The sequence below is a fragment of the Schistocerca piceifrons genome, chromosome 5, assembly GCF_021461385.2.
Source record: "Schistocerca piceifrons isolate TAMUIC-IGC-003096 chromosome 5, iqSchPice1.1, whole genome shotgun sequence".
NCBI lineage: Eukaryota > Metazoa > Arthropoda > Insecta > Orthoptera > Acrididae > Schistocerca > Schistocerca piceifrons.
Window position 1 is genome coordinate 272,987,276 of NC_060142.1, and position 17,033 is coordinate 273,004,308.

General features: G+C 41.0%; 1 protein-coding gene and 3 non-coding genes across 7 annotated transcripts in view; 2 read left to right on the forward strand and 2 right to left on the reverse strand.

Annotated features, from left to right (window-relative positions):
• The window catches only part of LOC124798068 (phospholipid hydroperoxide glutathione peroxidase-like), a 54,949-nt gene that overhangs the window by 11,617 nt on the left and 26,299 nt on the right, over positions 1–17,033 (forward strand). For all 4 annotated transcript variants that reach the window (XM_047261301.1, XM_047261303.1, XM_047261304.1 and 1 more), the window contains one exon: positions 6,304–6,451. In XM_047261301.1, coding sequence (XP_047117257.1) covers positions 6,304–6,451 — 148 coding nt within the window. The remainder of the gene's footprint in view (positions 1–6,303; positions 6,452–17,033) is intronic.
• Positions 8,611–8,684, reverse strand: Trnat-cgu. The gene has a single exon. It is a non-coding gene; the product is annotated as a tRNA-Thr (tRNA).
• Positions 9,056–9,129, reverse strand: Trnat-ugu. The gene has a single exon. It is a non-coding gene; the product is annotated as a tRNA-Thr (tRNA).
• On the forward strand, positions 9,533–9,606 carry Trnat-ugu. The gene has a single exon. It is a non-coding gene; the product is annotated as a tRNA-Thr (tRNA).

Below are 17,033 nucleotides of genomic sequence, written 5' to 3' on the forward strand. Positions count from 1 at the left end.
CTAGCATTTACCAGAAATGGTTTGGAAAATATGTACCTTTAACATTATGTGGTAATCTCCATTGTCATTGTCTTCCTTTGAGGTAATCATAGAATGTCGGTGAAATTCGTCATTTTTATTTTATTTTTAAAGATAAAGTTAATTAATAAAGAAGCAGCAATAAATGACCAATTTCTTTGTTATTTTCGTAGAAAATTCTCACATAATTTTTCTTTCAATTTTGGTACTATTTTGTGGTGGCTTCTTTTTCATTTTTGTTTCTTACTTCTGTCTTAGTAATGGATAAGAAATAATGATATGGAGTAAAAAAATTTAAGTGCAAAAGAAAATTCAGTTAAGTTGAACACCCTAGTTATTAACCAACCAGTGAATTAAGTCAGTGGAGTTAACCATCCTGAGACAAGGTTAAAGCTGAACTGGAGGATCATGTGCCCATCTATAGACCCTGACATGACCTCGAGTGTCAATGACAAAATATCTTGACAGAGAATGTTCAGTGCATGTGATGTGGAAGTTCTGTTCTGTTGGTGTTACATGTGAATATTATTGTTTAAATGCAAGGGAGAATGATGATCTGTAAAGTGTTAACAGGTCTTAAAGTTTCCCTTATGCTTTCAATGAGTATTTAAAAGCTGCATCACAGTGACTCCCATCGTGTGGTGAAAAGAATTACAGAACTGTAATTGGTCAGGAACTTCATTTCCAGCATTAACATGTAGTTACGCAGGTAATATGCCTGGATTTAGTGCTATCTAGCTAGCAAAATTATGGCTCTCCTGAAATCTGATACCAGCTACATTCAGTACATTTTGTAACAAATTAGGAGAAGCCACCATTGCCAGTTAGTGATAAACATAAACCTGATTTCACCAACTTCTTCTGTCATTTTCATAATGATTCTACATGCAAATGGAAAAAAATGTGAAATTTTGTGATGTTATTGTCACATAGTTTCATTAAAACAACCATTTCAAATAACACACTGTGCTGTTGTTAAATGAAATTTTTAAGTCTGTCTATTGTATGCACCTCTCAATCCACACCGCAGTACAGTATTATCATAAATTTCGGTGACTGGTATGACAGCACCAGCATGCACTGAGGGAAAGGTGGTTTTATCTGAAAGTATACTAAATTTAATTGTAGTAATCTATTGAATGTTTTGTGCTGACAACTATTTGTGAAAGGAAAGAATGTAGAAACTGCAGGAGAAGTGATGCAGACTGGAAAAATTAATGCAGATCTACTGGAAGATGACAAGGACAGGTATGCAACTGACATTTGAAACAGTTTTGCTGTTGTGGAAGGAGAGGAAGGTGTTCCTCGATGACCAATCCCGTGAAATGGTGGACACCCATCGCTTCTTGGGTCTGGTCTTCAGTGCCCGGTTGACATGGCTCCCTCATCTTCACCAGCTGAAGAGGGTGTGCTGGTTACATCTCAATGTTCTTAGATGTCTGTGCAATACCACCTGGGGTGCAGACCGCTATATTCTCCTGCGATTGTACAAAACACTGGTCCAGTCTTGTTTAGACTACAGAGTCCTGTCTATGGTTCTGCGTCACCTTCGACATTGTGAATAATAGACTCCATCCACCATTGTGGGGATACGACTTGCAACTGGTGCCTTCCGGACTAGCCCTGTGAATAGCCTGCTCGCAGATGCAGGGATTCCACCACTGTGAGTTTTGCGCCAACAATAGCTGATATCTTATGCGCCTGCATTCGCTGCACTCCAAAGCACCATAATTATGGTCTCCAGACATGGAGATCAACCTCCTGCGGCGGCAGCGGCCATGATGTGGGCTTTCCATGGCTGCCTGCATTCAGTCGCTCTTTTCTGAGCTCCAGCACTTCCCTTTACTGCGTCTTTTCTGTGCTCACACACGTACCCCTCTGTGGTGTGTGTCTCAGTCACAGCTCTGTCTTGATCTCTCCATTAATTAAAGCATTCTGTCCCTCCAGATGCCCTTTGCCACCAATTCTACTGTCTCCTCAGTTCATTCCAGGGTTCAGAAGTGATTTATACTGATGGCTCCATGGTTGCTGGTCACACTGGTTATGCTTACACCTATGCGAGACACACAGAACTTTGTTCCTTTCCAGATGGCTGTAGTGTTTTTACTGCAGAATTGGTAGCAATCTTGCGCACACTGGTCCATTTCCGCCTCTGCTCAGGACTGTCCTTCACTATCTGTAGTGACTCCTTGGGCAGCTTGCAAGCTATTGGCCAGTGCTTCCCTCGCCACCCGTTGGTCATAGTTATCCAGAACTCCCTTTCTCTCCTTGATCAACGTGGATCTCAGTGATTTTCATTTGGACCACAGGCCATGTTGGGATCCCTGGCAATGAACTTGCTGATAGATTGTCTAAATTGGCTGCTAACGGGCCATCTCTTGCTATTAGCATTCCAGAAATAGACCTTCACGTGGCATTACGTCTTCAGATTTTGGGACTTTGGAATGCAGAATGGCACACTCTTCCTCCACTGAACAAGCTCAGGGTGATAAAGGATTCTACAACTATGTGGCGGTCCTCCTTACGGGTCTCTTGTAGAGAGTCTGTCATCCTTTGCTGGCTCCGCATCGGCCATACTTGGCTGACTCAAGGTTATCTCCTCCGTCGTGAGTACCCCCCTCTCTGTCATCGTGGATCGATGTTGACTGTGGTTCACTTCTTACTGGACTGTCCTGACTTAGCCGCCGTGCGACAGTCTTTTAGCTTTCCTGACTCACTACCTGTGGCTTTAGCTGACAGTGCCTCAGTAACTGATCTAGTTTTACGATTTCTTCGTGGTGGGGTTTTTTTATTGCTTTATTTAAGGGTGGAACCTTCAGCCTTACCAGTGGGTGGAGGGGATGGCAAGCCATCTTACTCCACCCTCGCCCTGATTGGACTGGCTTTGACTGGGCTTTGTGGTTCACCCCTGCCCTCTGCCTTCCCACTCCCTTCTTTATGGTGTCTGTTTTGTCTTGAGTGTCTATCTTGTCTACCTGTGCTTCTTCCTTCATGCCCCTGTCATTAGTCACTTTCTTTCCCTCCTCTCTTCTTCAGCCTTCTTCCTCCCTTACTTCTCAGTCAATAATTTGTAATTTTATGGCCATTGTAGTTCACTCTTATAGTGTGAGGTTTTATCGGTTTTAGTAATTCCAAGGTTGGAGGGACTGATGACCACGTAGTTTGGTCCCTTCTCCAATCCCCACCAACCAACCAACAATCAAAGGTCAAGCAGGACAAATGATAAGAGATGAAATGAAAGCTATGGAGGAATGGAAAAACTGACAAACTTCCCATTGGCTTCTGTCTCGGGTTCTTCGGCCGACGTTCGTCTGATGAGGTCTCTGACATTTCACCAGCATGAGTGGCTGGCATTGTCAAAGCTTCATTTTCCATTGCTGGTGGTGAACTGGAGCTGAGCTCATAGCTGCAGTCTATGCACCTAGCTCGCCAATGTCAGAGGAATTCTCTGTGGTCATTTCCGGTGCTACCTGTGATGGTCATTCGCTGCAGTATGAGAAGCCAGCATTCATTTACCTCGAGTCCTTCTTCTTTCTTGTTGAAGCTATTCCCATGTTTCTGTATTTCTATAGCTTCTCTGAACAAGCAGGTGTGGTAGTTCTTCTCTATAGACAGAACTTCCATGTCGGTGAATTTTACTATGTGGTCAGTCTCACACAGTGCATGCTTTGCGACGGCTGATTTCTCCACCTGCCCAAACTTGCAATGTCTCTTATGTTCTTTGATCCTGGTATTGATTGATCATCCTGTCATTCTGACATAAACTTTTCTGCATGTGCGTGGTATGCGGTACATTCTCGACATTGCAAGAGGGTCCCTTTTTCTCTTTGCCAATCTAAAAAACACTTTGATCTTCTTTGTCGTTTTTAAAATAGTCTTTATGCCATGTTTGTGCAATATATGGGCGATTCTGTCCATCACTCTGGTAATGTTTTTCAGAAAGGCCGTACCAGACATTTCTTTTTCTGATTTGTCACTTCGCCAAGTGGTTGCCTCTGTTATACTTCTAATATAACTCGTGGAGTACCCTTGCTCCTCAGAACACTTTCCAGGTGTTTCATTTCACGTCTGAGGTGCTTTGATGTTGTTTCTTTGTTCATGTAAGTGCCACTCAGTGACACTCTGGAGCATATCTGTTCCATTTTCCCACAAGACATCACAGTCGTTTCATGCATGTCTCACCATAGGTATTCCTCTTAGTCCAATGGTGCCCAACTTCTTCATGGAACATTCCGAAGCACAAGCACTGGACTGGGCAACTTGTAAACCTAAGGTGTGGTACAGATACGTCGATGATACTTTTGTTGTGTGGAGTCATGGCGAAGAACAGCTCAGTGACTTCATAAGATGCTTGAACAGCCTCATGCCAACATAAAATTCACCATGGAAGTAGAAAAGGACAAAAAACTACCATTTCTAGATGTGCAGGTCACAAAAGATAGTGAAACCCTGGGACACAGCACGCATCGAAAACTGGTACACATGGACCGATACCTGCACAAACTATCAAACCACCACCCGAGACAGAAAAGAGGCACGATTAATACACTCGTAGCATGAGCAGGACTAATATGTGAGCTGCAGCACCTCAGATGCGGAATGCAACACCTGGATAGTGTTCTGAGGAGCGATGGGTACTTGCAAGTTATATTAGAGTTGTGACAGAGCCAAACACTCAGCAAAGTGACAAATCAGAAAAAGAAATGTCAGGTATGGCCTTTCTGCCAGTCATTCCCAGAGTGACAGACAGAATCGGCTGTATATTGCGCAGCATAAAGACTATTTTCAAACCGACAAAGGAGATCAAAGGGTGTCTTAGATCGCCAAAGGAAAAAAGGGACCCATTTGCAATGTCGGGAATATACTGCGTACCATGCACATGCGGAGAAGTTTGTCAGAATGACTGCATGATCAATGAACACCACGATCAAGGAACATAAGCGACATTGCAGGTTAGAGCAGGTGGAGAAATTGAGCACATGCTGTATGAGACTGACCACGTAGTAAAATTTGCAGACATGGAAGTTCTGGCTGTAGAGAAGAACTATCTCACCATTTGTTCAGAGAAGCTATAGAAATACAGAAACACGGGAATAGCTTCAACAAGAAAGAAGAAAGCCTCAAGGTAAATGGATGCTGGCTTCCCATGCTGCAGTGAATGAACATCGCAGGTAGCAAGAAGAGAAATGACTGCAGAGAAGCCCTTGGACATTGGAGTGCCAGGTACATATAGTCTGCAGCCGCGAGCTCAGCTCCAGTCCACCACCAGCAAAGGAGGGTGTAGTTTTGACAGTGCCAGCCACTCGTGCTGGTGAAGTGTTAGAAAAATCGTCAAATGAATGTCGGCTGTAGAACCCGAGACAGCAACCTATAGGCAGTTTGTCAACAAGTGGTCATGAAAGCATTAACAATTTTGTAATGAAAAAACTGTATTTATAATCTCCTAAATGTGGGTGACACTATCAACAACATTGCAACAACCACATTTGAAGAAGGAGAAGAATTGTACAGAGAAGATAGAGTAACAGTACCAACTGCTGACCATGGAAGAGGTAGGAGAAGCCATAAAAGTGCTGAAGAGAGGAAAGGCACCAGGAATTGATGGAATACCTGCAGAGATGCTGGAAGAGGGAAGAGATATTCTACAAGGGAAAGTGACCCTCTAATCTGTTTAATTTGGAGGAGAGAAAGGATTCCCAGGAGAATGGAAGTAGTCTGTCAACTGTGCAATACTAAAGAAAGGAGATCCAAAGAGATCTCAAGTGTGACATGGAATCTGGACAGTGGTGCTACATGGTATACTTCTTGCTGTAGAGCTGAAAGTTAAGTCCAGTGTCAGTACAAATCTCAGCATCAGTCTCAGAGAGAACACTGTAAATTTGGTTTTGTAGCCTGACTTATCCACAAAGTATCACCAAGGCACATAGTTTAATTAGTTTTAAAATACTTACCCATGCTTGTAGTAACTAAACAATTAATGACCTCCACTACAGAACAGAGTGGTCTTACTATAAGAAAGTTTAATTATTGTATAGTTATATTTTATTGTTACTTATTAGTCTGAGAATTCATTTCTATATCTGTGTTACCATTTTCTGCAAAAATATTTAGCACTGACAACTGATTAGTTCTGAGACACTTTTTCGGAGAAGGGAGGTTGGCATCATATACAGATTCTGTTTTATGCAGATTTTAATAGTGTATTGAACTCGCTTTTGTTTCATTTGCTGTCTGCTTTAATGAAATCTACCTTATATTTTCAACTGTTTTTGTGTTTGTCATTAGAGGGCATGTGTGTATTATCGTAAATGTGGCATCAGAATGTGGATATACGGCAACACACTACAAAGAGCTAGTTGAACTTCATGAGAAATATGCAGAGTCAAAAGGACTTCGAATATTAGCATTTCCCTGCAACCAGTTTGGTCATCAGGTATGTTTGCACAGAACCTCTGGAGTTTGTTGCTATTATTCATTGTTGATATGTACCACGAACTTTGTTGATCATAATACTTTTGTTTTCTGTGACTTCAGAAAAAAAGGCCATAAATTTGTTCTAATCATGTTGTATTTCTCCCTACCTCAGACAGTACAAGAACCACTGTTATGATATAGAGAATATTTCAAGCCATGTTGGATCCTGCCTGTAAAAAAGAAAAGGGTGGGTGTGGGGGGGGGGGGGGGGGGACATTAAGAGCACTCTGATCCTGAAGGTAGACGCCAGCAGCCAAATTGATTGTTTAATATTTTACAATTGTATAGGTTTTGTCATTTTATAAGCCTAAAAGTATTCTTCATCCCATGATTACAGATACTGTGTCATAAAACTGTGGTGAAACTTTTTGTGTCTGCTGACTCCATTTGCCTGTCACAGGATAGCAACATTATAAAAAGACTTCAGCTGCAAAATATTCTTATACAAGTTGTGTTATTAGATGTGTGAGGAATAAAATTTTGAGACTGATGGAATATATTTTGTTTTAAAAGGAATTTGACAGAGGAGAGTTCACATTGTCAACAGTGCTTTCTGTGTTAAATAAGTCAATGATTCTTTCCCACAGTACTACTGTCATGATAATTATGAATTTATGCTGTGATCTCATATTTGAGCTAACAGTGACTGACATTTTCTAACATGATGAATGACTGATAATTAGGTAAAAGAAAACTGACTTTAAAATTTAAAGTTTGAATTGTTGACTGTCACAACATCCAAACATTATAAAAATGCATGTATGTATGTATGTATGTATGTATGTATGTATGTACATCTTCTCCTAAAGCAATGGCCCAGTTTCAACCAAACTTGGTTATTGTTGGGCAATAATTGCTGTGGGGGTAACAACCACTTACCTATCATAATTAAGAAAATATGAAGTCATAAACAATGAGATGCATGAAAACTGCCACATCTTGCATGTCATTTAAAGTTTTATCTTCTTTACTGCTAATTCTATTCACAACATATTTTGCAGATAGTATCCACATATGTCACTGAATGTATGTACACAAATATATCAGTGTACGAATCATTTCAGGAGATAAGACATCATAAAGACTGAGATTTGTGTAAAAATGCCACATCATGCATGAAGTTTTAATACTGCTAAGATACTTCTATAGTTAAGTCAACTTGAGGAGATCCCCAACTCCTTTGAGAACTTTCGATAAGCTGTCAATTGCAAAGCACAAATGACTGTAGGCAAAAACAATAGCTGTCTATAAAGCTAATCAGAGGAATTGCCATAGAGATGTTTACAAAATTGCGTTGCAGTTAAGCTGCACCCTGCATACTGAATCTGTCCGGTATTGGCTCACACCAAGTCTACTGCAGCACATATAAGGCTTTTGATAGAAAGTTGAAAGCATGTTGTGCCCTTTTTACATTAAGAATATAATGTAAACTGTGTACAGGAACAGAGGAAGTGAAAAGGGGGGGTTGTAGTATAGGGAAGTCGACCTCACTTTGAGCCTTCTTTGCATGACATTAACTTTTTTATTGTTTGTAAATGTGAAGTCAAATAGTTAGGTCATTGTTTAATGTTACCCCAGTTGTCTGTTGACATCTCACCATGTTCAGAGTTGTGGACTTAAATTTTACTATGAACTACATTTTGGAATTACAGTTTAGAATTACAGAATACATATTAATAAATACTTATTAATGTATGTTAAAATTTTTAAGACCTGTCTTATCCCACATGAAACTTGACTGCATTTCTAAATTATATTAATTCTAATTTAAATTTTACAATGATGAAGAGCAAAGATGTAAAATTTCATTTCTATATGTACATGTACTTAGAAAACTTTATGAAATTTATGGTACAAAGTCTACAGATAATCCGCTGACACAGATGCTTTTGCGAACATTCCTGATCACCGTTCCAAGCAGAGAAGAGGAGTGTAAGAGCTTGACCATTTAAGAATTACTTTATATATACTAGGATGGTATCTGTTCTTTCGGACATGTCCGAAAGAACAGATACCATCGGTGACCATGCAGCTTGTTAGAATGAAATTACAATGAAATGAACACCCTTAGCTGCTTACAGTCGTTGACATACGTCAACGGGGACAGATGAAACTGTGTGCCCCGACCGGGACTCGAACCCGGGATCTCCTGCTTACGTGGCAGACGCTTTATCCATCTGAGCCACCGAGGACACAGAGGATAGCGTGACTGCAGGGATTTATCTCTGGCATGCCTCCCACGAAACCCACATTCTCAACGTATTGTCCCGCACTACAGTCATAGTGCCCCCGCCCATTATACTCCTTACTCGCGGCGCGTTGCCAATTCCCATTTGAGTTCGGGCACTGTTAGTGCATTCGCACAGAAGAAGATGATGATCAAGTGGCCGGTGAGCCTTAACTATATATACGTACTAAGATGGTATTTGTTCTTTCGGACATGCCCAAAAGAACAGATACCATCGGTGACCATGCAGCTCTTTAGAATGAAATTACAATGAAATAAACACCCTTAGCTGCTTACAGGCGTTGACATATGTCAACGGGGACAGATGAAAATGTGTGCCCCAACCGGGACTCGAACCCGGGATCTCCTGCTTACATGGCAGACGCTCTATCCATCTGAGCCACAGAGGACACAGAAGATAGCACGACTGCAGGGATTTATCTCGGGCACGCCTCCCGCGAAACCCCTGTAAGCAGCTAAGGTTGTTCATTTCATTGTAATTTCATTCTAACGAGCTGCATGGTCACCAATGATATCTGTTCTTTCGGACATGTCCGAAAAAACAGATACCATCTTAGTATACATATAGTTAAGGCTCACTGGTCACTTGACCATCTTCTTCTTCTTCTTCTTCTTCTTCTGTGCGTATGCACTAACAGTGCCCGAACTCAAACGGGAATCGGCAACGCGCCACGAGTAATGAGTATAATGGGCGGGGGCACTACGAATGTAGTGCGGGACAATACGTTGAGAATGTGGGTTTCGCAGGAGGCATGCCAGAGATAAATCCCTGCAGTTGAGCTATCCTGTGTGTCCTCGGTGGCTCAGATGGATAGAGCGTCTGCCATGTATGCAGGAGTTCCCGGGTTCGAGTCCCGGTCGGGGCACACATTTTCATCTGTCCCCGTTGACGTATGTCAACGCCTGTAAGCAGCTAAGGGTGTTCATTTCATTGTAATTAAGAATTACTTTCAGGAGAGAGAAATAGGATACTACTCCTAAAAGATCTGGAGCTTCTAGTGAAAAAGAACCACTGAAAGGAAAATTTTTCCCACCATTGTTAAAAATCGACATGTCATTTCAGCAGAGTGTTGAGAAAGCACAGAATTGACACAGTTTTTAAACTGACAAGAAAATTGGGTGATGTTTGAACATTGCAAAGGACTTGCACATGCTGTTGGCCACGGAGTGTACAAAATCCCTTGCAAATGTAGCCAAACATACATAGGAACTACCAAAAGGAACATTAACACTTGTTTTAAAGAGCAGCCAAATTTGTTTCTCTGATACTGTAGTATTATCAAGGGCCAATCATTAGTGTGCTAGGATGTACAGAGGCCATAGAAAATCAAAAGCACAAAAACAGCTTTAATAGAGGAGGAAGATAGTTATTACATAAGCTGTGGGCCTTAGTGCTAAATAGCAAACTCTTGCATGGTATAGCTTGTTGTGATGTTTACCTTTGCCTGTGAGTGTGCGAGTATAATGTCTTTGTACGTCTAATGTTTGTTTATATTTAAGTAGTAGAAAATCCAGTATGGAATAATGACAGTATGACTCAACATATCTGCTATATGGTGTTTCATTATATTTGCTACTTCTGATCAGCCCAAGATTTTTGATTCTTTTGCATATGTTTGCACTGTTTTCTAGGAAATGTTTTGTGTATTGCGTTGTAAGAACCTCTGTTTTTATTGAAGAAATAAATCCTGTTCATCATATAACTTAATTACAATGTGTTCAACAGGTTATGGGGCCAGAAAAACATGTTGATTTATTGTGATAACATTTCATTTTCTTCGTATAAGTCAAGCCTCCAAAATACAGAGTGATTATAATTAAAGTTAAACTTTCAAAATGCTGTAGAAATAACACCACTCGTCAGAATGGTGTCAGATTGCAACGAAATATCACTGGAGAAGGGGTGAAAGCATATGGCAGAAAAAAAATGTGAAAATTGATCACTAGATGGCACTGTATGTGTCAGAATATGTAAATAAAAACTCTTGTCATGTGCATGACCCATTGGAGTCGGTATGAACACGCCAGGTACATGGCTTATCCTCCTCACATCTGCAACGTTCGCCATGACTGTCTCAATGCACGATTGTGCTCTGCTTGTAAAGCTGTATCACAAGAATGATGACTGTGCACACTTTGCTCTTCAGAAGTTCTGGACTTTGAGGGGTTTGAAAAAAGGGTTGGTCCGATGACTGCTGTGGGTCTGGAGAAAATAATTTGGAAATTTGAAAAGACGAGTTCTTTTGGTGTGCGACCTGGTAGAGGGAGGAAACGAATTGATTCGATGTCAGTGGAAGCAGTAGCCACAGAGGAGACTAGTGGTGGTGTTCAAATATGTAGTGCACGGAGAATTGCCTAAACATTGGACATACCCGTGAGCACAGTGCATAAAATCCTACGAAACATCCTTCTTTGCTATCCAGTCAAAATTAATCATGTGCATGAGTTGCTTCCTGTTGACCTGCCAGCAAGAGAGACCTTTGCTTTAGAATTTCTTGCTCACTTGGAAGTGGACAATGATTGGCTGTGGAAGATTTTGTGGACAGAAGAAGCCCACTTCCATCTGACAGGGTATGTCAATATACAATACTGTCGATAATGGGCTACAGAAAATCCACACACAAATCAACCAGTACAACTTTGTCCTGAAAAGGTCACTGTTGATGGCATCATTTATCATAGGGCCATATTTTTTCGAAGAGACATATACTTCCGGTCCTGTTACCTGTACCATCACTGGTAAGCACTGTGAGTGTCTTTTGCGCAACCACATCATTCCAGCTCTCCGACAACATGGATGTGTGGATGGGATCATTTATATGCAAGGTGGCACACCTCTGCACATTACAAATCCAGTTAAGCAGCTGCTGAAGCACCATTTCGGAAATGCTAGACTTATCAGCCACCATTTCCCTGCAGCCTGGCCATCCCAATCACGTGACTTTAATCCATGCGATTTCTGGCTGTGGGGCTATCTGACAGATGTTGTGTTCAGTGTTCCAACTGCAAACTTATCTGCATTGAAGGCATGCATTGTGCGACTCATTCTGAACATGACCCTGGAAACACTTCGATCAGTTGTGGAAGATGCTGTTTCTTGATTTCAACTTGTTGCGGAAAACGGTGGACAGCATATTGAACATGTTTTGCGCCAGTCACACAGAAACTAATAATCCGATTTGGTTTTGATTGATACTTTTTATGCAGTTTTTGGCCTCAGGACAATTAAAAACCAATTTTTCCCATCCAATGTGATATGAACTTGCTGTGATGGACAGGCTTGCGTAACTAACAGTATCACACCTTTACACTCATGCACACTGAGTAGTACAGTTTGTTTAACATCAAATGTACGTATTACACATTGTTGTATGATTCATTTGTAGTCAACCATTATTAAATTATGGTGCTTACATCGCCATCTAGTGCTACATTTTGTAACTGTTTATTTTTCTTCTGCTACACATTTCCCCCCTTCTCTGATAATATTCCATTGCAATTTGACGTCATTCTTACCAGTGATAGTGTTTCTACAATGGTTTGAAAGCTTAACTTTAATTATAATCACCTTGTACATTCAGTTACATTGAGAGTGGGACTCCAAATATGAAAAGATAAAAGATGCATTGACCAAAGCTTTTCAGCATCTAAAGATTTGATGGAGGTAATTTTCAGTTATGGAAGCATTAAATGAAAGTTATGTAAAGAGCAGAGAATTTGCTACATGTCATTGGCAGAAGTAAAGTAAGGGCATTGCAGATATAAATGCACAGAAGTTTTGGACTGAGCTTAATGCAAAAGCAATGCTTTTTATTTCATTTGGTACATATTTTACCTGCTGCAAACTGTCACGTGATGTGGTACTGTAGTACAGCAAATGGTTATGTGAAACCGGCTTAAAATAATTAATGAGCAGCTATCTGCAGTAAATAAATTAGCATTGAAATAACAGTTCTTTAATTATAGGATGTTACTCTATCATACTTTACCGTAATGTATTAGTAGAGTTGAAGCATTAACACAGTCACTTGCAGTTGTTGGTGAACCAATGGGAGGTAAAGACAAAATTCCCTAAGTTTTAGGTGGACTTTGGGCAAAATATGGCCTTTTTTTTTTTTTACACAACTAGTGATGAAAGCAGGAAGACTTTCTGTAATTTAAAAGTTTATTGAAGAAAGAGCAACATTTGTCACATACTGAAGAACTGACAATTGCATTTGCAGCTGTTAATGGCAATCACAAAAGGGATTAAGGTCAGGGTCAGTGTCTGAAAAGCAATTTAAGCAAAAGTTCTGTGATTAAAGGTCAAGAACCTAAAGATTAAGCTCTGAGTGCAAAAATTGGGAATGTTGTGGCTACTAATAACAATACTTGGCTTGCTGATAGTGCTACAATACAACACATGACTTCAGACAAGGAATGGCTTTGGCTTTAATGCTTCAACTACTAGGGAGTTGGAATTTCCTGTTCAAGTAAGGGATAATTCAGTTGTCTATGCTGAAGGTATTGGATCAGTTAAGTTATGGGAACCTTATACATTGGAGGATACATTGTATCTACCTGGTTTGGAAAAAAAACCTTTTTTCAGTGGAAGCAGTAGTCAGTATAGGTTTAGAAGTCACATTTAATAAGATTGAGGTATTTGGTGAGAAGCTAGAGGCAAGTGGTGTAAAAGCTGAAAATCAATGTTACAAAATATTATGTGGAAAAAGAAAATTGTGCATCATGTGACGTAACTTTTTTATGACAAGAGATTGGGACACGTAAATTTTGAAAATTTGAAGAAAATGGTTGAATGTGGTTTGATTCAAGAATTAAAAATCAAATGCTTTAAGTAAGTTGTTCTTTGAATCATATCAGTATGGTAAACTGCATAGTGGGGATTCAGATAAAGTTTTTCAGACTATGACTGTGCTCCAGGAAAATTTACTCATGCTGATCAATATTGAAGGATTTTGAACACATCATTAGGTGGAGCTAATAAAGATGGCTGTACTTCAGATGGGTTTGTATAGTTTCTCAAAAACAAAAGTGATTTCATCTCAAAGTTTCAACAGTTGGTGGGTAGGGCAGGCAGAGGATAAGTGTAAAGTTATTAGGACTGATAGTGGGACAGAGTTTGGTAATGATAAACTTCATAATCATTTCAAGAAGACTGGTATCATGCATGAAACCAGTTCACTATTTACACCAGAGCAGAATGGTAAAGCTGAATGTGAAATCAGCTCTGTAGTGCAAAGTGTTTGCACAATGCTTCTTGATTCTGTCTTCCAGACACACTTTGGCAGAAGCTGTCTATAAGGCATACATTAAATCACCGTTGTTTCAAAAATGTGATTTTCAATGAAAAGTCACAGATATCGTATGGAACTTGGGCTCCGCAACATAATTTAAAACTTCTAGACAGATACAGAATGAAATAAACTTCAACACCCTGCTGAAGGTGAAGAGGAATATGTGCAAGACCAAGACAGAAGATTGTTAGATTAGGTTTGAATCTAAGAGTGATTAACTTTTCCTGCCAGTTTGTTTCTAAAACTGTGACGTATAAAGTAGTCATAGATGAGCTGCAAACTTTAAGGGAGGTGATGCCATCTGGACACTTGAGGAAATGATAGGAAGCAATGAAAGATGAAATGCTTTCAATGAAATATGAAATGCTTTCAATGAAAGATGAAATGCTTTCATTGGTACTGAATAATACCTGGGGTATAGTGGATCTGCCTCCAGATTGCCAGGCTATTTGTTGTAAATGGGTTTACAGAATTAACTGTAAAACAGATGGTAGCATAATGAGGTGTAAAGCTAGATTATGCACAAAAGGGTATTCTCAGAAATGTGGTCTTGATTGTGGAGAAATCTTTTGACCTGTTGTTTAGCATGAACCAATTTGTATTCTTGTGGCTTTGGCAGGAATGTATGACACATATATGAAGCAGTTTGATGTGAAAACTGCTTTTCTCAATTTTAATTTGCAAGCAGATATATCTATGAAACAGCCTGAAGGTTTAATTAGTGGAAATGGAAATGTATCTGCAAATTAAACAGAAGCCTTCATGGACTGAAGCAGTCTCCTCGTTGTTGAAATCAGAAATTTGTTCACTTTATTAAGTATTTTGATTTCATACAACTTCATTCCGATAATTACTAAGGAATAAAGGAAACAACTCACTGAAAGTCAGAAGTTCTGCGTTGTCAACAGGCACCCAAACAAAAGGTACCTAGATTTTGGAATGCACTTACTTTTTTAGTTGTAGGAAAAACAAGCACGCACATGCACACGAGCGCGGTTGGGTGGGAAGGATCCAAATGACATGGGTTGTAAAGCAGCCATTGAAATCTCACAAGTTGTGCTCTGCTGCATGTTGTGCCATTGGTTGGTCCACCTTATTCTTGGTGACAATTTGGCAGTGACCATTAATTGTAGCTGACAGCTGGTTGGTTGTCATACCAATGTAAAATGCTGTGCAGTGGGTGCAGCAGAACTGGTATATAACATGACTGCTTTCACAGGTGGCCAGGTCTGTGATGGGGTTAGGGTAGGAAAAGCCTGTGACAGAACTGGAGTAGGTGGTGTAGGGTGGTTGAATTGGGCAGGTCTTACATCTGGGTTGTTGACAGGAGTAGGATCCCTGTGGCAGGAGATTGGGGTGGCAGTCGCATAAGAATGGACTAGGATGTTGTGGAGGTTGGGTGGGCAGCAGACCACCACCTGGGGAGGGGTTGGAAGTATATTGGGTAGGATGTTCCTCATTTCAAGGTATGATAGATAATCAAAACCCTGACAAAGGACATGTTCAGATGTTCCAGTACCGGGTGGTATTGGGTGATTGGGTGACAGGAAGGGTGCTTCCTTGTGGTTGGTTCTTGGGATGGATGTGAGGATCAGGTGTGTGTGAGGATGTGACATGGGAAATCTGCTTGTGAACTAGGTCTGGAGAGTATTTCCTGTCTGCGAAGGCTTTTGTGAGACTTTCAGCATCCTGGGCAAGGTTGTGAGGCCTTCAGCATACTGGGCAGTGGAGTTCTCATCGCTGCAGATGCTTCTACCATGAGTGGCTAGGCTTTATGGGAGAGATTTTTTGGGGTAGAAGGGGTGTCAGCTGTCAGAGTGCAGATACTATTGGTGACTGGTAGGTTCAAAGTGGATTGAGGTGTGAATGGAGCCAGGTGAGAGGAGGAGATTGACAGATCGGTAGGTGACACAGTGGGTGGAGAAGTATCAGGTGAAGTGGATGGGAGAGGTGGTGTTGAGGTTTTGGAGGAATGGGGTAAGATGTCCTGCCTTGGGTCCAGATTATAAAGATTGCACCAATAAATCTGAACCAGATAAGGGATTTGGGGTTTTGGAAAGCTAGGAACATTTCCTCTAGATGGTCCATGAAGCGGTTGGCATAGGAGGCTGCCATGCATCTGCCCGCAGCTGTGCCACAGATTTGTTTGTATACCTTCCCTTCAAAGGTGAAGTATTTATGGGTTAGGATGTAGTTGGTTAAGTGTACGAGGAATGAAATGGTGGGTCTAGAATCTGCAGTGTTGGGAGTGGTAGTGCTCAGTCACGACAAGGCCATGGGCATGAGGGATGTTGGTGTATGGGGATGTTGTATCAACAGTGAGGAGTAGGGATCTGGGAGGTAAGGATGTGGGGATGGTGGAGAGCTGGTACGGGAAGAGGTTGGTATGTTTAATGTTCGTGGCTAGGTTTTGGACAATTGGTTGAAAATGTTGATGAAAAGGACTGAGATTCTTTTGGTGGGAGCCCTGTAACCACCCACAATTGGGTACCCAGGATTGTTAGGTTTGTGGAATATGGGCAGCATGTAGAAGCTGGTTGTGAGGGCTGTTGTTGGTGCGAGTAGGGAGATGGATTCAGCGGAGAGGTTCTGGGAAGGGCCTAGGAATTTCAGAAGAGGTTGGAAGTTATGTTGGACTCCTGGGATGGGGTCACTCTGGCAGAGCTTGTAGGATTATGTGTTGGACAACTGGCTGTGGCCCTCTGCCAGGTTGTCATTCCGGTTAATCACAACAGTGGTGGAATCTTTGTGTGCCGGAAAGATGATAAGGTTAGAATCTGTTTTTAGGTTGTGTAGGGCAGTTCTTTCTTCTGTTGAAAGGTGGTTGTTAATGGGGAGGAATCTGGGAAGGATGGTGAGGTCAGGTTGGAAGTTAGGAATTCCTGCAAGGTGACTGGGGGATGGTTGGATAGGAGTGTGGGAGGGTCACGGTTGGATAGTGGTGTGAACTGGAACAGATAGAGTTCGATGTTGGGAATGGATAGGCTTTGGTTGGAGAT